Here is a 22,334-nt window from a genome sequence, read left to right as displayed (position 1 = left end):
ACAAAAGGTTCTGAAAAGGAATTTTCTCAGCAATTTCATATAAAGGCCCATTCACACCTAGGACGATAACTAAGGATAACTATAAAGTTTTAATATTCATTCTAATTCTATGAGAATAGGGAAGTCTAAACTACAGTTATAAAGACAACGACACTGAAGAACTATATCATTAGAATCACCCTCTGAACAATTTTTTTCAGCTGATGAACGATAGAAACATTGACAGCCAATCCGAATCCACCCGACTTTAGAGAGCTTGAGCATTTAAAGGGGTGGTTGATTATGATTTGACTTTTTTAACTTTAGTTAGTGTGTAATGTTGCTGTTTGAGCATAAACAACATCTGCAAAGTTACGACACTCAAAGTTCAATGCAAAGAGAGATATTTTCTTTTACAGAAATCGCTTTTTAAGGACTACAACAAATGGCTGGTAGGGACTACAATGAGCTTCTTCCTGGGTTAGTGACATCACAAACCCCAAAATGTATATAAACCCCGCCCCCGAGAACACACAACAAAGGGGGTGAGGCCATGTTGGGCTGCTTTAGAGAAGAGGAAGAGTTGTTGTAGTAGAGTGTTGTTGACATGCCGTCATTTTACGCCGGACTGCTTCACAAACGAGGGTCAATTCAACGCTGGATTTGCACAAAAGATTAACATGACGGCACATGCTAGTCGATGAGTTAAATCAACTCCACAGCAACTACATAAATTTATCCACTAACCATTCAGAAACGTCTAAAAGTTGTAACTTCTTCCTGAGTCTCTCCATCAGTGTCGACTCTGGATTGAACAATGTAAGGATGAACACTGTTACTGACAATCCTCATTTTGGCTGCGTGAGATTTTCCAGCTTTGCTGTTGTTGAGCAACCGAAGCATGAGCTGTTAAAGCTCCGCCCTCTTCTGGAAAGGGGGCCGGGAGCAGCAGCTCATTTGCATTTAAAGGGACACACACAAAAACGGTGTGTTTTTGCTCACACCCAAATAGGGGCAAATTTGACAAGCTATAATAAATGATCTGTGGGGTATTTTGAGCTGAAACTTCACAGACACATTCTGGGGACACCAGAGACTTACAGTATATTACATCTTGTGAAAAGGGGAATAATAGGTCCTCTTTAAGAACCATTTGGAAAACTTTCAGTAAAAGAATTATTATTATTATTATTTTTTTCCTTAGGGTACGTCTAATCCAGATACATTTGAAAATGATGTTTTTATCTCACAAAGTTCTCCATCCAAACTACTGCTCTCAAGCATTTTCCAAAAGTTTCTCGTCCACACAGAATCGCCGGAAAGCATTTAAATCATCTCACGGCGCATATGTAAAACATAAAAAAGCTCACTGAAATGATATCGAGAGGCCATGCATAATACATTTCTCACAGTATTCTTCTGGCATGATCATTTTATTAGCAAAATATCTCACCGCTTACTGGTTTGTATGGCCTCAAATGTAAATTTTCATCCTGTTTTGTGCACAACAGCAATTTTAGGTTATATGAAGATTGTAAAAAGTAACATTTATTTTAACAACACTAATGGAGGGCACAACAATGCTGGTGTAGCAATAGATATCTATGGGTACAGTATGTGTCACATGACTAAACATGCATCATCGTTTACAAATACCTAGTTTTCACACTACAAATTTTTCCACTTGGGAGAATGTCTTCAAAAAGCTCAGTTTTTGCAGGAAAAAACAACATTGTCTCAGTGTGGAAGGAAGGACGAAACAGAGAAAAAGATGCATTTTCAAATGTGTCCATATATTATTGTAGATGCAGCCATTACAACATTTTTGGTTCCCCAAAGAACTTTTTAGTGAATTATAATCTAAAGAACCTTTTGTGCAATCGAAAGGTTCCATGAATATTATTCATGTAACTATAGATGTCAATAAAGAACCTTTATTTTGTGTATAGAGTGTAAGAACCAATTTTGGTTCCCCAAAGAACTTTTCAGTAAACAGTTCTTAAAAGAAAAAAAAAAATTCTTAGTTTGAAGAACATTTTAATAATCTTTTCCACCACAAAGCACCTGGAATGGTTTCATGGGTGTTACAGGTTGTTCATGGAACCACTGATGCCAATAAAGAAACTTTATTTTTATGAGTGCTGAAGAAGGACTTTGTGAAGAGTCTGTAGGAAATAGTTGTACAGGGAGGGAGGGAAAAAGAGAGGATGTGGGAGGAGGCAGCAAACTACAATTAATGTAATTAGCCATGCGGCTTTTCTAAGGCTGTGACAATATATGTCTCCTCTCATTACCTCCTGTAAGCAAACACGGGGCTTAATGAGAGGCAGCATACGGTACGGCACCATTTACTCTTGATGCTCAATCCATTACAGCTGCCGTGGACTGCCAATCGAGTCCACTTTCACCCCCTCCGCTCCGGCCCTCGAACACGCTCCACTCCACTTTGCCAAGGAAACCGCGTGTCTTGGACAGGGGCTACTTCTAACCGGATCTCCATTCCAGGGCATAATAGCTGGTCTCTAGAGCTCAGAGTCGCAGCCAAATGGAAGAGTGAAGCGACACTAGAGGTATTGAGGCTTGTCCAGGTGTTTGTGAGTGCTGCTAATTGATGCCGCATTCCCAAATATTTGGGTTTATGTGTGTCGCATGATTAACTCGTATGCGCCGCTAATACTGAGTCATTTTTTGAGGAGCAGCTGTATTTGAGAGAAAACGTTGGGAATTTATTTATGGATCTTTTAATGTAAACATACAGTACATAATCATTTATATAGCTGCCAGCTGTCATGTTAGTTGCCATGTTTTTTTTTTTTTTTAACAGGTAATTAAAACTAATGATGCTTAATTTACGAACAAATACCCTGTGCAATATTTGGTAATTATTTAAAAATCTATTAAATTGTTATTAATTTTAATTTCATTTGGTGTAACTATTATATATATATATATATATATTAATAATAATAAACCAGTATAATTTTTATAATATTATTTGTAGACCAGTATAATTATATAATAGTATTATAATAATAATATGTATTATTATTATACTATTTTATATAATTATACTGGTCTAAGTATTATAAATATATAATTATAGTATTGAATTAAATAATTATTACAATTATTTAACTTTGAAATAGTGATAAACTATTGTGTAAATATATATAAAAAGCATGTTTATGATGACTGCAATATATAATATATATATATATATTTTTTTTTTTATTATTATTATTTTTTTTTTTACTATTTTTACTGTTGTTTTTAACAACAACAACATCAATAATAATAATTAATAATACTTATTTAGTGCAATAAAATAATTGTATTAAAAATGCTAAAAATAATAATGTTTGTTTAAATTGATCAACTTTAACTTTAAATTTCATAAACAGTAATAAACTGTGGTGTAAATATTTAGTTCACTCCAAAATACCATGTTTAATGCTGAGTGAACGTATTACAAACCAAGTGCTGGTCATGGGTTAATGTTAACCAAAAGTCGAATATCTCTGTTTACTCATTATTATAGGATGTTGTTGATGGTGATTTTAAAATCATGTCATAACTTTGCTAACCTTCACTCAGAAATACACCATATTACTGAAGTGAAGTCTTGAATGGCAATTTGCTGTTGACTTTAAAGCCTGTGTTTTGTTTCATTGCACATATTATAGTAGTGCTGGTTACTTTTTCTTAATCAGCCGTCATTATTATATGTCAAAGTCATTTCTACATGATTTTCAATGAGTAAATGTCGGATTGCAATAGTCAAGGTGTGGGGATTTGACTCCGGCTGCTGGGTTCATTTAAATGACCACAGTCATTAGAAGTCCATGTGGTTTGGCTTTGATGAGAGCTTTCATGCGTTGATACATGCTTGGGGGAGTGCTTGGCAAACGTATAATCGGATGACACATCAAAACATCGCACAGCCGGAGAAGAGGGCCAGCTCAGCTTATTAACCTCAGGCTATTAGTTTCCAAATACTGTTTTTCTTTTTAAAATCCTCCCAGATTTTAATCAGTCTGATGTTTTGGATCTTTTCTCATTTGAACTGTTTTGACAAAGACGGTCCGTTTCTGACATGCGGCTCTTCCAAAGTTGGAAGCAAAACATATATAAGAGTGCTTTTAACCCCTCTCCTCACAAGCGCTGTGGTTGTTTGTGCAGGAGTGGCTAATAGGCAGTCAGTGACTCCCATTAAAGGGATGGATGTCGTGCAGGTGAAAAGGAGATTGTCGGAAGAGAGAGGGAGAGCGTCTCTTTCTCGCACTCTGGCCTGAAGCCCATCACTCGGCGGTGATCGGTCTCCTCTCTGGCTCCGGTTGCCGGCTGTCACGGCCTCTGCTCTCTGGATGGCGTCTGATGAGAAGTAGCAGCCATGTTTTATAATCAATCCACGACCTAATAGGTCACGAATGAGCGCGTCCGGCTTGCCAATAGCGTTTTGGGTGGTAGCGGAGGCATTACGACTGTATCAGAAAGGCCTGTTTTGCTGGGTTTTGCACGACCAGCCTTTCCACAGAAACTTGCTAATTGACATTGTTCTACTTAGCCAAGAGAATGGCCAACCCCAAAGAGCCAGATCCTTTTAGTCAATTCATTTACGCTCCATACCACATCTTAATAAGGGCCGAATCATCATGAAAATTTCAAGAGTGCGCAATGAGAGGCTAACTAGGATGGTTTGAGGGGAAATTTAACTAGCTTTTGCTTTTCCCCCCCTGTTAACTGCCAAAGGGTTGAGCAAAACTACTTCAGAGGAGTGCATGCACCCAGAGAAAATATTTGATACAAATGGTTTATAATTTATCATATGTACTTGGTCTGGCCTTTCTGCAGGAAACTCTAGATAGTCAAAAATGAACTAATCTTGACTTGCCCTAAATAGTTTTTCTTTGAGGTAAAAGGAAATAAACAACATTACTTTGAAGTTTCCTCTTAAGAACATTTCACGCTAATTTGAAACAAAAAAAAAAATATTACATTTGATCAACGCAATGTAAAAGCAGGCTGTTTGATGCTTTTGATTGTCTGGTTCTTTTGATTGGCATATTTGTGAGCTTGTGGTTTGAAGTCATAATAATAGAGTTTTTTAGGAACTTTCTGATGTTTTCTATTTCTAATCAGCCATACATGCTCAAAACAGTGTACATATTTTAAGGATCAGTTGTTTTTACTGAACTTCATTTTTCTTCATCCTGTGTGTTTAGATGCAAAGTGTGACCCGAATCACCGCTTGACCTGATATGCTAGTTGAAGCGTAGCTAAATGTCACACATGTCACAGCCCCTTAGCATCAAAAAATAACTAACAGTAAGTGCAGAAAACCTTTTGTCAACGTTTGCTTTGGTAAATAAAAATATCCCCATTAAAAAAGCTAAATTGCATAAGCTAAAAAGTCCATACTGCAGGTGGCTAATAAGCTCAATAAGCTACCCTGGTGAAAACGGCCTGTGTTTATCTTTAGGAAATGCATCAAAGCAAAAGTCGGGGTTTCACTATTTACCATCTGCTAAAATGCTAGTGTGGGTACTGTGCAATAAGATTGCAATAGTTTGGATCCTATTACTGTGTAAATTGCATGTGGTATTTTTAGCGTAATAAATGGTTTCTGGACATGGTCTCTGTCAATACTCTCAGTTTGCACTAAAAGAAGATCACCAGGCCTAACTGTCTTCCTAAAGACTGATAATGAGGTGATTTTATCACTCAGACATAAAAACATACAACATGTGCTAATTTTATTAGGTTCTCAAGACATCTTTGTGTTTATGTCCTGTTTTTCACCATTTATGTTCAATGCATGTTGCGTGCAAATCTTTGATCAAACTGCGTTTATGTTTTAGGAAATGCACTAGGCATGATTACTGTGCAATAAGATTACAATAGGTTACTGTGTGTTATTACTGTGTGAATTGCACGTGGTATTTTTAGCGTAATAAAAGGTTTCTGGATATTCTCCGCTTTGCCTGTCTCCCTCGATACTCTTGGTTTGCACTAACAAAAAGATCACCAGGCCTAATGGTCTTCCTAAAGGCTGATAATTTGGTGATTTTATCACTCAGACATAAAAACACGTATGTGATACAGTATGTGATAATTTTACAAGGTTCTCAAAACAACTTAGGGCCCTAGTTTAACGATCTAAGCTCATGGTCTGAAGCTCATGGCGCAGGTGCACTTAGGGCGTGTCTGAATCCACTTTTGCTAGTTTAACGACGGAAAAAATGGTCCAAAAGGATTGTACCTAGTCTCTTAATGAGTCATGGGTGTGTTTTGGGCGTAACGTGCAATAAACCAATCAGAGTGTCATATCCCATTCCTTTTAAAAGCCAGGTGCGCTTGCGCCATGGTGGATTGCTATTTACATGGAGGAATATAGACACCCTCAACCTGACGAATCGGTTTAAATACATGTGTGTTCTGCCACGATTGGTCAAATAATTAGCCGATTTCATTCGTCATTACTGCAAATAGGTACATGCAATGACTATCCATTATGACATGTAGGCATTTTTATCTTCATGTACACAATAATAATACTTACATTGTAATCCTTTTATTTTTAATATTTGTCATGTAACAAGCAGAGTGTAAGTGCGTTGTACACCCGTCTATAGGCGTATATAACTAACGCGCCCTTTAAATAAGAAAGAAAATAAATAAATACTGTGCCATTGACTTTAGAGCAGGTTTTTGTTGGTTAAATGCGCAGTCGTTTTCAGTTGTCTCAAAATAGCAACATGCCAACAATGCGCCTGAACACACCTCGTTTTCAGACAAGCACGCCCATGGGCGAACAGATGGCCGCGAGTGCGTTTGCTATTTAAACAACATGGGTGTTGGACGTGAAAATGATATCTGCGTCGGGCTGACACTAGCATAAAACACGTATCGTGCCTGGCGTCACATTGTGCCGAGTGTATGATTGGGTTCTAAGTCCTGTTTTTCACCATTTATGCTCACAGTGTTAATGCATGGTGTTCATGCAAAGCTTTATTCAAACCGCCTGTGTTTATCTTCAGGAAATGCACTAGGCATGATCAAAGCAAACGCCGTGGTTTCACTATTTACCATCTGCTAAAATGCTGGTGTGGGTACTGTGCAATAAGATTGCAATAGATTGGATCCTATTAGTGTGTAAGTTGCATGTGGTATTTTTAGCATGATAATGAAAGCATTCAAATGGCTTCACCAGGCCTAACTGTCTTCCTAAAGGCTGATAATGAGGTGATTGTATCACTCAGACATAAAATATGCTGTACATGTGCTAATTTTAGCAGGTTCTCAAGACATCTTTGTGTTTATGTCCTGTTTTTCAGCATTTATGTTCACAGTGTTAATGCATATTGCTGTCAGTTGTTCATGCAACTCTTTATTCCCTTTTCCTGACCGCTAGTGTTTAATTTTTCACCCTCTTTAGAAGGTCGTTTCTGTTTCAAGATGTTTCAGTAAGGACGTCTTAGCTAGACGACGCAAACTGCACGTTGGCCTTCCTCCAGACATGAACCAGCGGCAACCGTCTGCCAAAGGTTAAACAACCAATATCCTGAAGGGCCTTTCTTGGCCCACGCTCGTCCGCAGGAGCTGTAATCTTTTAGCCTTGAGGTTGTGACATTTCAGCCATGCTAAATGTTGTTGTTTTTCTCTTATTCTGAAAGCCTCGAAGACCATTAATCATTTCCTCTGCCCAACGGCGCTTTGGCTGATGCACAAAAGGGCCATAGCTTATCTTCACCTTCTTGACCAGTGTTTGTTTTAAGCATTAGGGTTGCCGCTCTAATGGATTGAATTAATTGATTAATACTTTTATCCAATTAGTGCTCCCTCATGCAATTAATCAGATAGCCCCCAGTGTAAGGCGCCTGCCGTGGGCCGCAGCTTGGCAGACAGATGCTTTGGGCTCAGGTTCATGATATATAAACCTCCCTTTTTCCTTTTCCAACCACACCTGGCTCCCTAACACAGAAGACATTGCTCTTGGGCTTAACACATTATCCAGATTCTTGCTGAGTACAAAGTTTCTGCCTTCAGAAATGCTTTTCAGGTAGATCACCTAAATGAAGGTCTGTTTTCTTGCTGCGGTTCTGTTGAATCCGAGAGAAAGTCAAAGAGTTTAGTTCTGCAACCACTTTAAAGTCATTTTGTGTGTCGGAGAGGACTGCGAATTCACTGTGGCATGTATTGAATTATGTATTTGTTTAACAAGAATGAGAACGCCATAACAAGAAGCCAAGAATCGATACAGTTTGTTTCACTATTGATTATTGCAACTGGGAAAAGCTGCATAGCCATTTAAATATGCTATTTTGCTTCTCTAATCAATTACCTTTGCTCTGTTACAGGTGATCAGTTGCTGAGGTCGACATGAACGCATCAATGTCAAACTCTCAAACCTGCAACCCCTGGATCTCGGCATCTAGATTGTGATAATGATGCCTCCGACTTTAAGTAACGTCTTGCACCATGACATTTGAGGATTGCTTTTTTGTCTTTTTTGGATGTGAAGTGTTCATACATGAAAATGAAAAGGTATAGAGGAAATTGTTGGATTACACCCTTTTTGTTAATGCCGCTAGCCTGGAGTGTTAATTAATTTCCGGACTCACAATGGGATTGCCAAGACTGAACCAGAAAATCTTTTTTTTTGACATGCCAGTAGCTTTTAGTTTGCAGTAGCTGTTCAGCTGTTCAACAGAAATTAGACTTCAATGGCTTTGTGATTGGTACCCCGTCATTGAGAAACCCAACACAGATTTTGAATCGGAGGAGCTATAGCTGTGTATCACCGAGACTGCCTCATCTTCTCAAGAAAGATTCCTCTTAAATGCCCTCTTGAGGACCTAGTGGCCTCTCCGATTGGAAAAAATGACCAGAAACCTATTGGATTTGTAGTTTCAGCGAGCAGCGGCGAACTCTTGTTTACCTTCCTCAACTCCAGAGTCAAGGAGCTTTTCTCAAGTAATCAGGCGGTTGAGAAGAAAAGAACGATTTTCTAACTTTTGCCCCATGTAGAGACAAGAAAGTTTTCAAGCATGGCTCCCCACTGGAGAGGAGGAGCTCAGGTTTTGGCAGTGACTCTGGGAATTTTGCAGTGCTGTGGATGGCTGTCCGGTCAGACCATAAGGACTAGTGTTGGGATGATGAAAAGAGGTTCTGAGCAATGGTCGATGTCTCATGAAAGGGTGAAGAGGGGATGGGTTTGGAATCAGTTCTTCGTTGTGGAGGAATACACCGGGACAGAGCCGCTTTATGTCGGAAAGGTAGGACTGCCGCATGTTTGTCATGTACGTGTTTTTGGTTGCACTCTTCCTGCTTATTTTTCTATGCAAGGGAAAATCTATTGCAAGCCAAGAGAGATGCATGTGCTGTGCATTTAAATGAGGCAATTCTCAAATGCTTTAAGTGTGCGGATAGTGTCAGGCTAGTTGACTAGGACAGATCAAGCACAAGTTTGGCTGTAAAAGCTTGAATTTCTTATAGATCTATGTGGGCCAAACTAAAACAGGTTCTCTTAAGATCTTGTTATCAGCTCGGTGGAATACGGCTGTGTTAGCAATGCTTAATAAGAATCTCTAACAACAATGAAAAAGTTATTTGGTGTGCAAGTTTGTTTTTAAGTAGTGCATGGCTGGGCAATACTTAATTAAATTAATTAAAAATGTGTATATATATATATATATATATATATATATATTAGCTGTATTGCCAGGCCGTAGTGTGGTGTAGAGATATAGGCGACTTGTGCAGCAGTAATTAAGAGATTGTGAGTCTGTGCCAGGAAAAGAGGAGCTGATGTCTAAATGGGAGCCATAAAGGATGATATGGGAAATGGAAGGGGTATTCTGGAGAGAGATGATTTTATTAATAAAATTACCCAGAGTTACTGCTCCCTGTGAAGTCAGGCCATGAGCCGAGACTATTAATAGGGGCTGCTGGTGTTGTCTGTCTATTGCTCACCGTATCAAAGACTTTAATTAGGGTGATATAGAATTAAATATGACCAACGTGCCTTTTATCGTAACGGTCATTTAAAACAATCCCTTTTGCACTGCCCTGTGATTAATCTGCTAATGATCATTTTTCTAAATGCTGCATTGGCAGCTCTCTTCAATACATTTTTAAATTATAAAATTATGTGTCTATATTACGTGGCAAAACTACAAATATCTGTATGCCACATAATGTGCCTTGAGTCTGTAGTCTAATAACATTTAATGAACTGTAGATGTGAAGGCTCCTTCAAAAAATCTTCGCTACAAATCTTTTGAACAATACTGCACATTCATATGGACCTATTCACATTTTTTCCCATTGTGTAGTGTAATTTGGCACATCAAACACAAAAACTCACATTATGGGTTTCCGTTTCATGTTGAGTGTCGTCAAAAAGTTTGAACATTAGTGACTTTTGAAAATGAGCCCTGCCAAAGTGACCTGTTAGATGAATAGAGACGTTTTTCCTTATTTCTTTGTCTTTTATCACATGGATTTTGCATGAGGTGCTAAACCTTTGTTCCTGCTAAAGTGGCTTTGGAATCTCTTTCATTCTTTTAATTCAATAACTTTAATTGCAGCAATTAACTTTAAGCTCAATAATGCTTCATTATGACACCAGTCTTTTCTTCAGCAGATGTCTTGTGTTTTTTTGTAAGAATGTCTTCAGAAGTGTTCCAGGAATACTGCACTTGAATTCACAAAAGCCTCCGGTGACCTTATGCTATTTACATTAGACTTTCAAACCGCATTGACTCAAAAGGCCTGTCGGAGAAACACGAACATTGTGAAGGTTAATTCTACGCATCAGTCCCTTTTCTGCAAAGAGCTCTAAGAGAGAGTGAAAGTTGCAATATTTCGTGTCGAAAAGGCCACTGCACCATTCCCCCCCTTCTAACGCTAAGCCTTGAAGTCCAGACGTATGTAAACCTCAAGTCGATAAATATTAGAAGTCTCTTTGCAGGGAAAGGCAGCAGGGCAGCAAAAATGAACAGTGGAAAGAGAGTTTTTACACGGCGAACGCAGACAAGAACATCCCGCCATATGGGCAGCGCAGCAAAGTGGAAAGATTTCCACTGCGCTTTGAAAGTCTGCCAGCCTCTTCCTTCAGACAAGCGGCGAACATTGATTGATAGGATTTGAACGTGTAGCGCTGAGACTCTGAACAGACGGCGGCGTTCGTAACATGCATGCCAAGGATGTCTGAACGTGTTCAAATAATTTCCTGCAGGCTTGGGCGAACCGTTCAAACGTTCATGCAGGATTGCTTTTTGTCTTTTGAGTTTGAAAGGAAGGTGGAATGTATTTATTTAAAGCCAGCATATATTTATTTAACAATTAGGGCTGGGAATGGGTTTTATTCAGTATTGCATTTTCCCCCCACTTTCCCATCATCGTTCCATGCATTGCTTATTGAATGTGAGTATCAGGTTAAATCTGCGTCCTACTTTGAATGTTTTATTTTTGTAGTCTCTATTTCATATCCTTTCTTCCTCTTAAAGGATTAGTTCACTTCAGAATTAAAATTTCCTGATAATTCACTCACCCCCATGTCATCCAAGATGTTTATGACTGTCTTTCTTCAGTCGAAAAGAAATGAAGGTTTTTGAGGAAAACATTCTAGGATTTTTCTCCATATAGTGGACTTCACTGGGGTTCAACGGGTTGAAGGTCCAAATGTCAGTTTCAGTGCAGCTTCAAAGAGCTCTACACGATCCCAGATGTGGAATAAGGGTCTTATTTAGAGAAACGATTTGCCATTTAAAAAAAAAAAAAAAAAAAATATATATATATATATATATGACATAGGCGGAAGTACCGCCATAAGGGCGAAGAACTCCATAAGCTTATCTTAGCTTATAAGACCCTTATTCCTTGTCTGGGATCATGTAGAGCTCTTTGAAGCTGCACTGAAACTGACATTTGGACCTTCAACCCGTTGAACCCCAGTGAAGTCCACTATATGGAGAAAAATCCTAGAATGTTTTCCTCAAAAACCTTCATTTCTTTTCGACTGAAGAAAGAAAGACATAAACATCTTGGATGACATGGAGGAGAGTAAATTATCAGGAAATGTGAATTCTGAAATGAACTAATCCTTTAAGCGTCTCTGTCTGACAGGCCCAAACTCCTGTATCACAATGTTCATGCAAAATCTCTTTATCCATGAATCGTAATAGTTTAAATGTCAGGGGTGTTCGCAGAATGTGCATGTTGATTGCAGTCTGAAGCTTTATGAATCCATTATTAATGTTTTGATCTTTCGCTTGAGAATGAGTTTGGTGTAGCTAATGAATTTTAACAAAACAAAGGGCTTGTGTTTGCTGATGAGGTTTGTGCTGTCATGACCCGATGTGCAGATGTCTAGGCTGAAGTCTTCGTTGAGAATGTCACACGTTTTTGTTTTGCGTTTCGAGCTGAAATGAAAATTGTCAAATTATCCTGCCCTTAAAAAATAAATTCATCAAAGCCACATTGGAAGTTCTCAGTGATTGTTAATGGCATAAAATGTGGTGTTGATAATGAGATTTTCATAGTTATCCTTTTTACAATAAATACAAAACTTCTGACATAATGTTTCCAGTGTTTTTACAAACTAGCGTTCAAAAGTTTGGGGTCAGTGAGTGACAGTAAAGACATTTATAATGTTACAAAAGATTCTATTTCAAATAAATGCTGTTCTTTTGAACATTCTATTCATCAAATAATCCTGAAAAAAAAAACACATTTTTTTCAATATTGATAATAATCATAAATGTTTCTTGAGCAGCAAATCAGCATATTAGATGATTTCTGAAGGATCATGTGACACTAAAGACTGGAGTAATGATGCTGAAAATTCAGCTTTGAGAACAGAAATAAATTTACTTTACTATATATTCATATAAAAAAAAAAACAGCTATTTTAAATTGTAATAATATTTCACAATATTACTGTTTTTACTGTATTTTTGATCAAATAAATTCACTCTATATGAGCAGAAGAGACTTCTTTCAAAAACAGTAAAACATCTTACCAACCCCACACTTTTGAAAGGTAGAGTATTTATGAAATGTTCATGCTAAATAAAATGTGTAGAGCTCAGTGCAACCCAAGATGCATTAAAAACATATTTCAGCACAATAGTAGTCCTAGTTTGACTTTCTGACCCGCGTGCCTCATTTATTCACACTTCTGGCGTGTCGCTGTTGTCACTGCAGTAGTTTTTTTTTGCCTCGGCGCTCATCAGAGGTGAGATATTTGGAGTGTCGGCTAGCCTCCTTCACTGCGACTAGCAGTTAACAGGTTTGCTTTGTTAGTGTTCTGACCCGAGAGGTGGCAGGTCGCCACAGCCTGGAGCTCAACTGCTCCATCAGCCACTTCATGGAAGTGACACCACTAAAATACCAATTCAGTCTCTTAACTGTTTGTCCATGGTAGTCTTTTAGTTGGATGTTTTTTTAGTCTTTTCCTGATCTAAATTCTTTACCCAGTTCAAATTGGCAGAGTCTTACTGGTGGCTGGAGGACTACAATGTGAGATTTGACTTTAGGGGCCCTATCATAGACCCATCACAATGCAACACCAGGTGTGATGCAAGTGTTTTTTGCTAGTTTCAGCCTAACACAGTTAGCATTTTCAAATCCAGCGCCCTATAGGCGGGTGCACAACGCACGTACACTCTGCTTATTACACACAGGGATGCGCAGCAGCACACAAACATGCCAAATGTTGAAAATAAAAGGATTACAATGTAAAATAGTGTACATAAAGATAAAAATGCCTACATGTCATAATGGATAGTCACTGCATGTATCAGAATGACCTATTTTGCAGTAATGACGAATGAAATTGGTGAATTATTTGACCAATCGTGGCAACACACACATGTATTTAAACTGACTCGTCAGGTTGAGGGTGTCTATATTCTGCCATGTAAATAGCAATCCACCATGGTGCAAGCGCACCTGGCTTTTAAAGGAACACTCCACTTTTTTTGAAAATAGGCTCATTTTCCAACTCCCCTAGAGTTAAACAGTTGAATTTTACCGTTTTTGAATCCATTCAGCCGATCTCTGGGTCTGGCGGTAGCACTTTTAGCATAGCTTAGCATAGTTCATTGAATCTGATTAGACCTTTAGCATCTCGCTCAAAAATGACCAAAGAGTTTCGATATTTTTCCTATTTAAAACTAGTTACATCGTGTACTAAGACCGACGGAAAATGAAAAGTTGCAATTTTCTAGGCCGATATGGCTAGGAACTATACTGTCATTCCGGCGTAATAATCAAGGAACTTTGCTGCCGTACCATGGGTGCAGCAGGCGCAATGATATCACGCAGCGCCTGTGACCCCCTGCTTGCACAGGGAGCGTGCCTTGCAACCGTGGAGATATTTGTGAGAGACGCTGCGTAATATCATTGCGCCTGCTGCAGCCATGGTACGGCAGCAAAGTTCCTTGATTATTACGCCGGAATGACAGTATAGTTCCTAGCCATATCGGCTTAGAAAATCACAACTTTTCATTTTCCGTCGGTCTTAGTACACGATGTAACTACAGAACAGTCAAGTTTTAAATAGGAAAAATATCGAAACTCTTTGGTTTCATGTCAGCGAGATGCTAACGGTCTAATCAGATTCAATGAACTATGCTAAGCTATGCTAAAAGTGCTACCGCCAGACCCAGAGATCGGCTGAATGGATTCAAAAACGGTAAAATTCAACTGTTTAACTCTAGGGGAGTTGGAAAATGAGCCTATTTTCAAAAAAAGTGGAGTGTCCCTTTAAAGGGAATGGTGGATGACTCTCTAATTGGTTTATTGCACATTACGCCCAAAACACACCCATGGCTCATTAAGAGACTAGGTACAACCCTTTTGGACCATGCGCCTGGCGCACTGACCATTTTTTCCGTTGTTAAACTAGCAAAAGTGAATTCAGACATGGCCTAAGTGCACCTGCGCCATGAGCTTCAGACCATCGTTAAAATAGGGCCCAAGGGTTAGTTCACCCAAAAATGAAAATACTGTCATTAATTACCCACCCTCGTGTCGTTCCACCTCCGTAAGACCTTCGTTCATCTTTGGAACACAAATTAAGATATTTTTAATAAAATCTGAGAGATATTAGTCCCTCCATAGAGACCGCAGAAAGGTAGTAAAGACATCATTAAGTAATCCATTTGACTTCAGTGGTTTAACCTCAATTTTATGAAGCGACACAAGTGCCTTGTTTGTGCAAAAAAACATAATTTACCACTTTATTTACAAAATAATGTTATCCAAAGCGTGTTCATGCAACAATGTCAGCACTCACGTGAACACAAAACGCATGCGTCGTGATGCTCTTGAGAACTCGCGTTGCAGATCAATATTTTCATAAATAAAGTGGTAAATTGTGTTTTTTTTGCACAATCAAAGCACTCGCATTGCTTCATAAAATTAAGGTTAAACCACTGGAGTCACATGGATTACTTTAATGATGTCTTCACTACCTTTCTGGAGCTTGAAAGTAGTAGTTGTGTTGGATCTCTATGAAGGGACAGAAACCTCTCAAATGTCATTAAAATGTCTTAATTTGTGTTCCGAAGATGAACGAAGATCTTATGGTTGTGGAACGACATGAGGGTGGGTAATTACTGACAGAATTTTCATTTTTGTGTGAACTAACCCTACACTGTATCATATTTAATGCATAAATTTCTAAGCCCTCTAAAAGATCAACATGATCAGAGCTGCTGAAAAACCTGTTGCACACAATCTACTACAGTCCTTCTCCCATCTGATTGATAGTTTTTACTTTTTTTAGTATAATTGTACAAACGTCCACCTTCAGCTCGTGCTTCACGTGTCTTTTTGCTGTCAAATCTTTACTGATTTTAAAAAAGTAAACACAATTATATTGTTATATTGGTAATATTTTAAGATGAAGATTTACTGGACTGAATCAACTTAGGTTACTTAACTATCCAAACATAATTATTTTAGTTAAATCATGTTTAAATGTTAGTCTCAAATATGATCATCAGGCTTTTTAGGAAGGGTCTCTCAATCATCATCATATGTTTTAAAACTACAGGGCTTTGATCATAAAAACTAAGCATTTAAATATCATCTAAGTAAGACATTATTGGAAGATGTAGAGCGACGAATGATATTTATATGCAATTTATTTACAGTAAGTATCTGCTATACTGTTATAAAGATCACTGAATTACAATGCAAGCTTACAAGCTCAGAATTTAATACTTTTTGTCCCTATATAATATCATCTGCACCAAATTGCATATTTTTTGCTCAGTTTGTGCCTTTGAATAACATTAAGGTGATTTTCCTCCTCAAGTTTGATCTTTATATTCTAATTATATCGTACTATATGAGCCATGAAAACTAGATGTGTGAGATGTTCCCTATGTAGTGCACATATCTGAGTTAGAAAGTGCCTGTGTAGACAGTCGACAGCAAAGAAGCTCACCAGAGCTGTAGTGTATTTATCCTAAGGTATCTAAAAATTTCCTCAGATTTTCATCCTACTTGGCGGTCTTGCTGAGGCTCAAGGGCTGCAAAGTGATGTTATTTAGATTAAGCCTCTCGTTAGTGAGTAAATGAAGTCAGAATAATCAAATATTGTGAAATGCCACGGATAAAAGAGTTGATAGAGACAAAATATTTTAGCCAGCAAGGATAAGACCTCTGCACGACCTTTGATTTGACGTCTCATGCCCCGGTCGCACCATTTACCGTGGTGTGATGTGAACGTACAGTACTTCACCGCCCGGGGCAAGGAGACAGTCAGTCTGAGCGCAGATTAAGAACCGCTTCACGTCTGCCATCAGCCAATAACGTTGTTTGTCAGGTAAAAGATGCATTTCACTCTTGCTGTGGCATGTTTATTCTGCTTTCTCATTTCATTTGGCAAAGCAGCAGAGTCAGAGAAAATCCAGGACACTCAGCAGTTCTGCCTTTTAAATGCTTATTTTTCTGTTCATAATTGGGGGAACAGATGTGATGTTGATCATATGATCTCCATATGCGCTAATGCACACAAAAGACTCCAGGAGCGTCGTTGTGTTTCTGTTCTTTGATCAAACACTCCCTGGGAACAGACAGGGAGAAATATTTTTTATCCTCTAGCTCTCGAGATATTGCCCGGCTTTCTTTATCTTCCTGTTAGAGAGTTTTTTTATTACTGCTGAAATATTGATACGCTAAAAAAGGGGATCGTTTCAATGAGGGAGGATTTGAAATGAGGATAGAGGGTGGAAAAGAATGCAATATTGTAGGCCCGCTTGCGTTATTCCCATGTTTTACGACAAATACCTAATGAAAATCCCCACGGGGGTGATAGAAGCTGCTATTTAATTAAGACTTTATAAAATATTTAACAGGCCGATGATGGAGAGGGTGATTTCGCTCTGTCCACTGCTGTTTAGAGGATTTTGCCAGGCTACAGAGGCACATTATAATGGGAAACAGGCAGAGACTGAAGCTAAAGAAAACCCAAAATGATCCGGTCGACGGAGCATTACAACACTGCAGCAGAGCTGCTACTTCTGCATCTCAATAGATCACCGCAAACTTTTAGCATCAATCTCCATACTGAAAAATACAGCATAATCTACTACATGCCTTCTGTCATCTGATTTATAGATTATACTTTTTAGCAAGTAAATAAGCCTTTTAGTATAATTGTACAAATGTCCTCCTTCAGCTTGTACTTCACGTGTCTTTTTGCTGTGAATATTTACTGATTTTTATCAAGTAAACTTAAGAATAACTTTTATGTTGTTAGTAATATTTCAAGATGAACACTTACTAGACTGAAGCAACTTTATCCATACATCTTTTTTTTTTTTTTTTTTTTTTTTTTAAGTATTAAATATGATCATCAGGCTTTTGAGGAAGGTTTATTTGTTCATCTCTCAATCATCATTGTATTGCATTGCATTATATGTTTAGAAACTACAGAGCTTTGATTATAAAGCTAAGTATTTAAATATCATCTTACTATGACATTGCTGGCAGATATTGATATTTACGTGCATTTTATGTAAGTAGTTTGCTATACTATTATAAAGACCTCACTGATTTACATTACAAACATCAGTTTCATCTTATTTTTAGGCTGTATGAATATCATCATCTGCACTAAATAAAACACCTGAGACCAGCCTGAGATTTTTTGCTGGGTTGATCTGGATTAGCAGGTCTGACCAGTTGGCAAGTGCATAGAACCTCCCTGAAAATCCTAAGAAATGTAGAATTGATTTCTTGTTTCTTTGTTTTGTTTGTTGAACCCCATAATGGCTCCAAACTGCATTTCCAGGCCGGAGTTTAGAAATGCGTCTCCCTTTAAATATAATGAGCCTCCGGCTGGCTGTATCTCTAAAAAGTGCCTCCTCCCCAAAGCAGCGATTCTTGAACTGACTGCCATCATTACTGATCCATAGATGAATGGAAAAGATTGTTATAGTCTCCAAAAAGTCATTGCTTGGGTGAAATACGCTTAAGCAACTCCAAACAAACTTAGATGCCGTTAAACCGTAAACTGAACCACAAAATTAGCCAGTTAAAGTGGTGTTCGCAAGCCATTTCACTTCTGTAATGTGATATATTTTAGTGTGAAATAGGATGTTTAATAGGGAAAAAATGCAAGGACGGACTTTTTGCATCACAAGTTTGCTTGTCTTGTTGTCTTGTTTTTCTCTCTTTTCAGACAAGTTCAATGTTTACCTTAACAAACTTTGCTTTTCTATTTAAAAATTATAATATATATATATATATATATATATATATATTATAATGTGTGTGTGTGTGTGTGTATTTATTCTGGCATGATTTTATAACATCATATATCAACATAGTGCAAAATGGTATTAAAATTATGTGTAGAAGTCATTGCTTTGATATGAGAAAGAATGTCCAGAAAAATTAATTTCATTGACGTCATTCGGAGTAGCCAATATAAAGGGACCATTTTGGATCAAGTCATGTGGTCAATATCATGAGACAGGATGTGACATCATTCAGACACCTGCAAAGGACCACATGGTCGTGAAGCAAAGTAACTAAAATTCATGTTTTCACTTGCTTATACGCATGTCCCGAAACATCAGGTCATTCGGTACAACTGCTATAAAACATGGAAAATGTTGTAATATTTTAAAAACTTGTACTAAATATAAAATGTTTAATTTTCATTTTGCTAGCTAGGTAGATATCAGCTTGTTAGCATTGTTTGAAAATATCATCATTCGGTATAACCAAAAGTGTCATTCGGTAAAACCGAAATTTTGGTTAAACCGAATGACTTTTTTGGTGACAAATTTTGTCCATCTTGTAAAAAATTACAAAAGCAGTGTTAATTGATGATAAAAACCATATAATCACGTTGTTAACACTTAATAAAACTTCAAAATGAATTATATCTCCATTAGTTTTTTTTTTTTTTACACTTTTAAGAACCTTATTCATCAATGACCCATATATGAAATAAATGTCATTCTCATTGGGTTCTGAATGCTGCACAACCCTGATGCGCTCTGATGAATCACCAGGAACACACTGTAAGACAAGCAGGAACATGCATTAAGACGGTAAATAAGGGTATTTGTTTTTTGACTTTTTAAGAATTTTTTAGGACTATCTGTCCCCAGATTATTTTGTAGATGATGAAATGCATTTGGTCAGACCTTGTAGTCAACATCCGGTATGTCTTCCGTACATTGGTTGCCATAGTAATGACTCAATGTGATGCCAAGAGGCTTCTACAGCTACTAGAGGAGCTGTCAGTGTGGAAAGAGACGATGGAAAACTGGGAATTTTGCCTTTCAACATGGCAACTCACCATATTGCTGAACTCATGAGGCAGATCAGACAACATTAGTGATGATAAATAACTGTATTTTACACATGGATATGCTGTGTTCTCAAACCATTCAGTCCTTCAGTTAGCATTTTAAATTTTATTTCAAACAATATGGAAATGTGTGCTTGTAAATATGAAGTCAGCCTGTCTGCACATGAGAATCTGAATCACAGTTGAGACATTCAGAATTCCTGAATTTGAGTTGAATTTGCCAATTGAAATGCCATTTCAGCGTTCCAGATAGTTACCTTGAACAACACCACTCCAAACTCAGTGTGTGTCCTCTGTGCTTTAATCGACAGATCCATTCAGACTCTGATGAAGGGGACGGATCTATTAAGTACACTATCTCTGGAGAGGGAGCAGGGACTATATTCATCATAGACGAGGTCACCGGTGACATTCACGCCACGGAGAGATTAGACCGCGAGGAGAAGACCTTCTACACCTTGAGAGCTCAAGCGCGAGACCGTCTGACTGACGCACCGCTTGAACCCGAGTCAGAGTTTGTCATCAAAGTCCAGGACATCAACGACAGCGAGCCCAAGTTTCTAGAAGGTCCCTACATCGGGAGTGTGGCAGAACTCTCTCCTATTGGTAAGATGCATTTCACACTGTATTTATATACTGAACTGATGCTTTTTAAATACTGGTATTTGTATATTGTAAATACCAGTTGTGTACACTGTTGGTCAAACATTACGCTTTGTCTCACCCAGGCTGAATTTATTTGATCAAAAATACAGTAAAAATTGTGAAATATTATTTCAATTCAAAATCATTTTTTTATGCAAATATACAGGTGCTGGTCATATAATTAGAATATCATCAAAAAGTTGATTTATTTCACTAATTCCATTCAAAAAGTGAAACTTATATATTATATTCATTCATTACACACAGACTGATACATTTCAAATGTTTATTTCTTTTAATTTTGATGATTATAACTGACAACTAAGGAAAATCCCAAATGCAGTATCTCAGAAAATTAGAATATTACTTAAGACCAATACAAAGAAAGGATTTTTAGAAATCTTGGCCAACTGAAAAGTATGAACATGAAAAGTATGAGCATGTACAGCACTCAATACTTAGTTGGGGCTCCTTTTGCCTGAATTACTGCAGCAATGCGGCGTGGCATGGAGTTGATCAGTCTGTGGCACTGCTCAGGTGTTATAAGAGCCCAGGTTGCTCTGATAGTGGCCTTCAGCTCTTCTGCATTGATGGGTCTGGCATATCGCATCTTCCTCTTCATAATACCCCATAGATTTTCTATGGGGTTAAGGTCAGGCGAGTTTGCTGGCCAATTAAGAACAGGGATACCATGGTCCTTAAACCAGGTACTGGTAGCTTTGGCACTGTGTGCAGGTGCCAAGTCCTGTTGGAAAATGAAATCTGCATCTCCATAAAGTTGGTCAGCAGCAGGAAGCATGAAGTGCTCTAAAACTTCCTGGTATACGGCTGCGTTGACCTTGGACCTCAGAAAACACAGTGGACCAACACCAGAAGATGACATGGCACCCCAAAACATCACTGACTGTGGAAACTTTACACTGGACCTCAAGCAACGTGGATTGTGTGCCTCTCCTCTCTTCGTCCAGACTCTGGGACCCTGATTTCCAAAGGAAATGCAAAATTTACTTTCATCAGAGAACATAACTTTGGACAACTCAGCAGCAGTCCAGTCCTTTTTGTCTTTAGCCCAGGCGAGACGCTTCTGACGCTGTCTGTTGTTCTAGAGTGGCTTGACACAAGGAATGCGACAGCTGAAACCCATGTCTTGCATACGTCTGTGCATAGTGGTTCTTGAAGCACTGACTCCAACTGCAGTCCACTCTTTGTGAATCTCCCCCACATTTTTGAATGGGTTTTGTTTCAAAATCCTCTCCAGGGTGCGGTTATCCCTATTGCTTGTACACTTTTTTCTACCACATCTTTTCCTTCCCTTCAACTCTCTATTAATGTGCTTGGACACAGAGCTCTGTGAACAGCCAGCCTCTTTTGCAATGACCTTTTGTGTCTTGCCCTCCTTGTGCAAGGTGTCAATGGTCGTCTTTTGGACAACTGTCAAGTCAGCAGTCTTCCCCATGATTGTGTAGCCTACAGAACTAGACTGAGAGACCATTTAAAGGCCTTTGCAGGTGTTTTGAGTTAATTAGCTGATTAGAGTGTGGCACCAGGTGTCTTCAATATTGAACCTTTTCACAATATTCTAATTTTCTGAGATACTGAATTTGGGATTTTCCTTAGTTGTCAGTTATAATCATCAAAATTAAAAGAAATAAACATTTGAAATATATCAGTCTGTGTGTAATGAATGAATATAATATACAAGTTTCACTTTTTGAATGGAATTAGTGAAATAAATCAACTTTTTGATGATATTCTAATTATATGACCAGCACCTGTATAGTAAAATGTAATTTATTCCTGTGATCAAAGCTGAATTTTCAGCATCATTACTCCAGTCGTCAGTGTCACATGATCCTTCAGAAAT

At 38.1% G+C, this 22,334-nt stretch overlaps 1 protein-coding gene across 3 annotated transcripts in view; it reads left to right on the top strand.

Annotated features, from left to right (window-relative positions):
* The window catches only part of LOC127514601 (cadherin-22), a 211,410-nt gene that overhangs the window by 93,878 nt on the left and 95,198 nt on the right, over positions 1 to 22,334 (top strand). For 2 of the 3 annotated variants that reach the window (XM_051897585.1, XM_051897586.1), the window contains exons 3-4: positions 8,337 to 9,254; positions 20,137 to 20,431. In XM_051897585.1, coding sequence (XP_051753545.1) covers positions 9,027 to 9,254; positions 20,137 to 20,431 — 523 coding nt within the window. In that variant the 5' untranslated portion in view covers positions 8,337 to 9,026. Of the gene's footprint in view, positions 1 to 3,401; positions 9,255 to 20,136; positions 20,432 to 22,334 lie in introns of those variants that run through there. The other variant, XM_051897587.1, reaches the window with a different exon arrangement.

The sequence above is a fragment of the Ctenopharyngodon idella genome, chromosome 6 (assembly GCF_019924925.1).
Source record: "Ctenopharyngodon idella isolate HZGC_01 chromosome 6, HZGC01, whole genome shotgun sequence".
Lineage (NCBI taxonomy): Eukaryota > Metazoa > Chordata > Actinopteri > Cypriniformes > Xenocyprididae > Ctenopharyngodon > Ctenopharyngodon idella.
The sequence above is the reverse complement of the archived record's forward strand: the minus strand, read 5'-3'. Positions and strand labels throughout refer to the sequence as shown.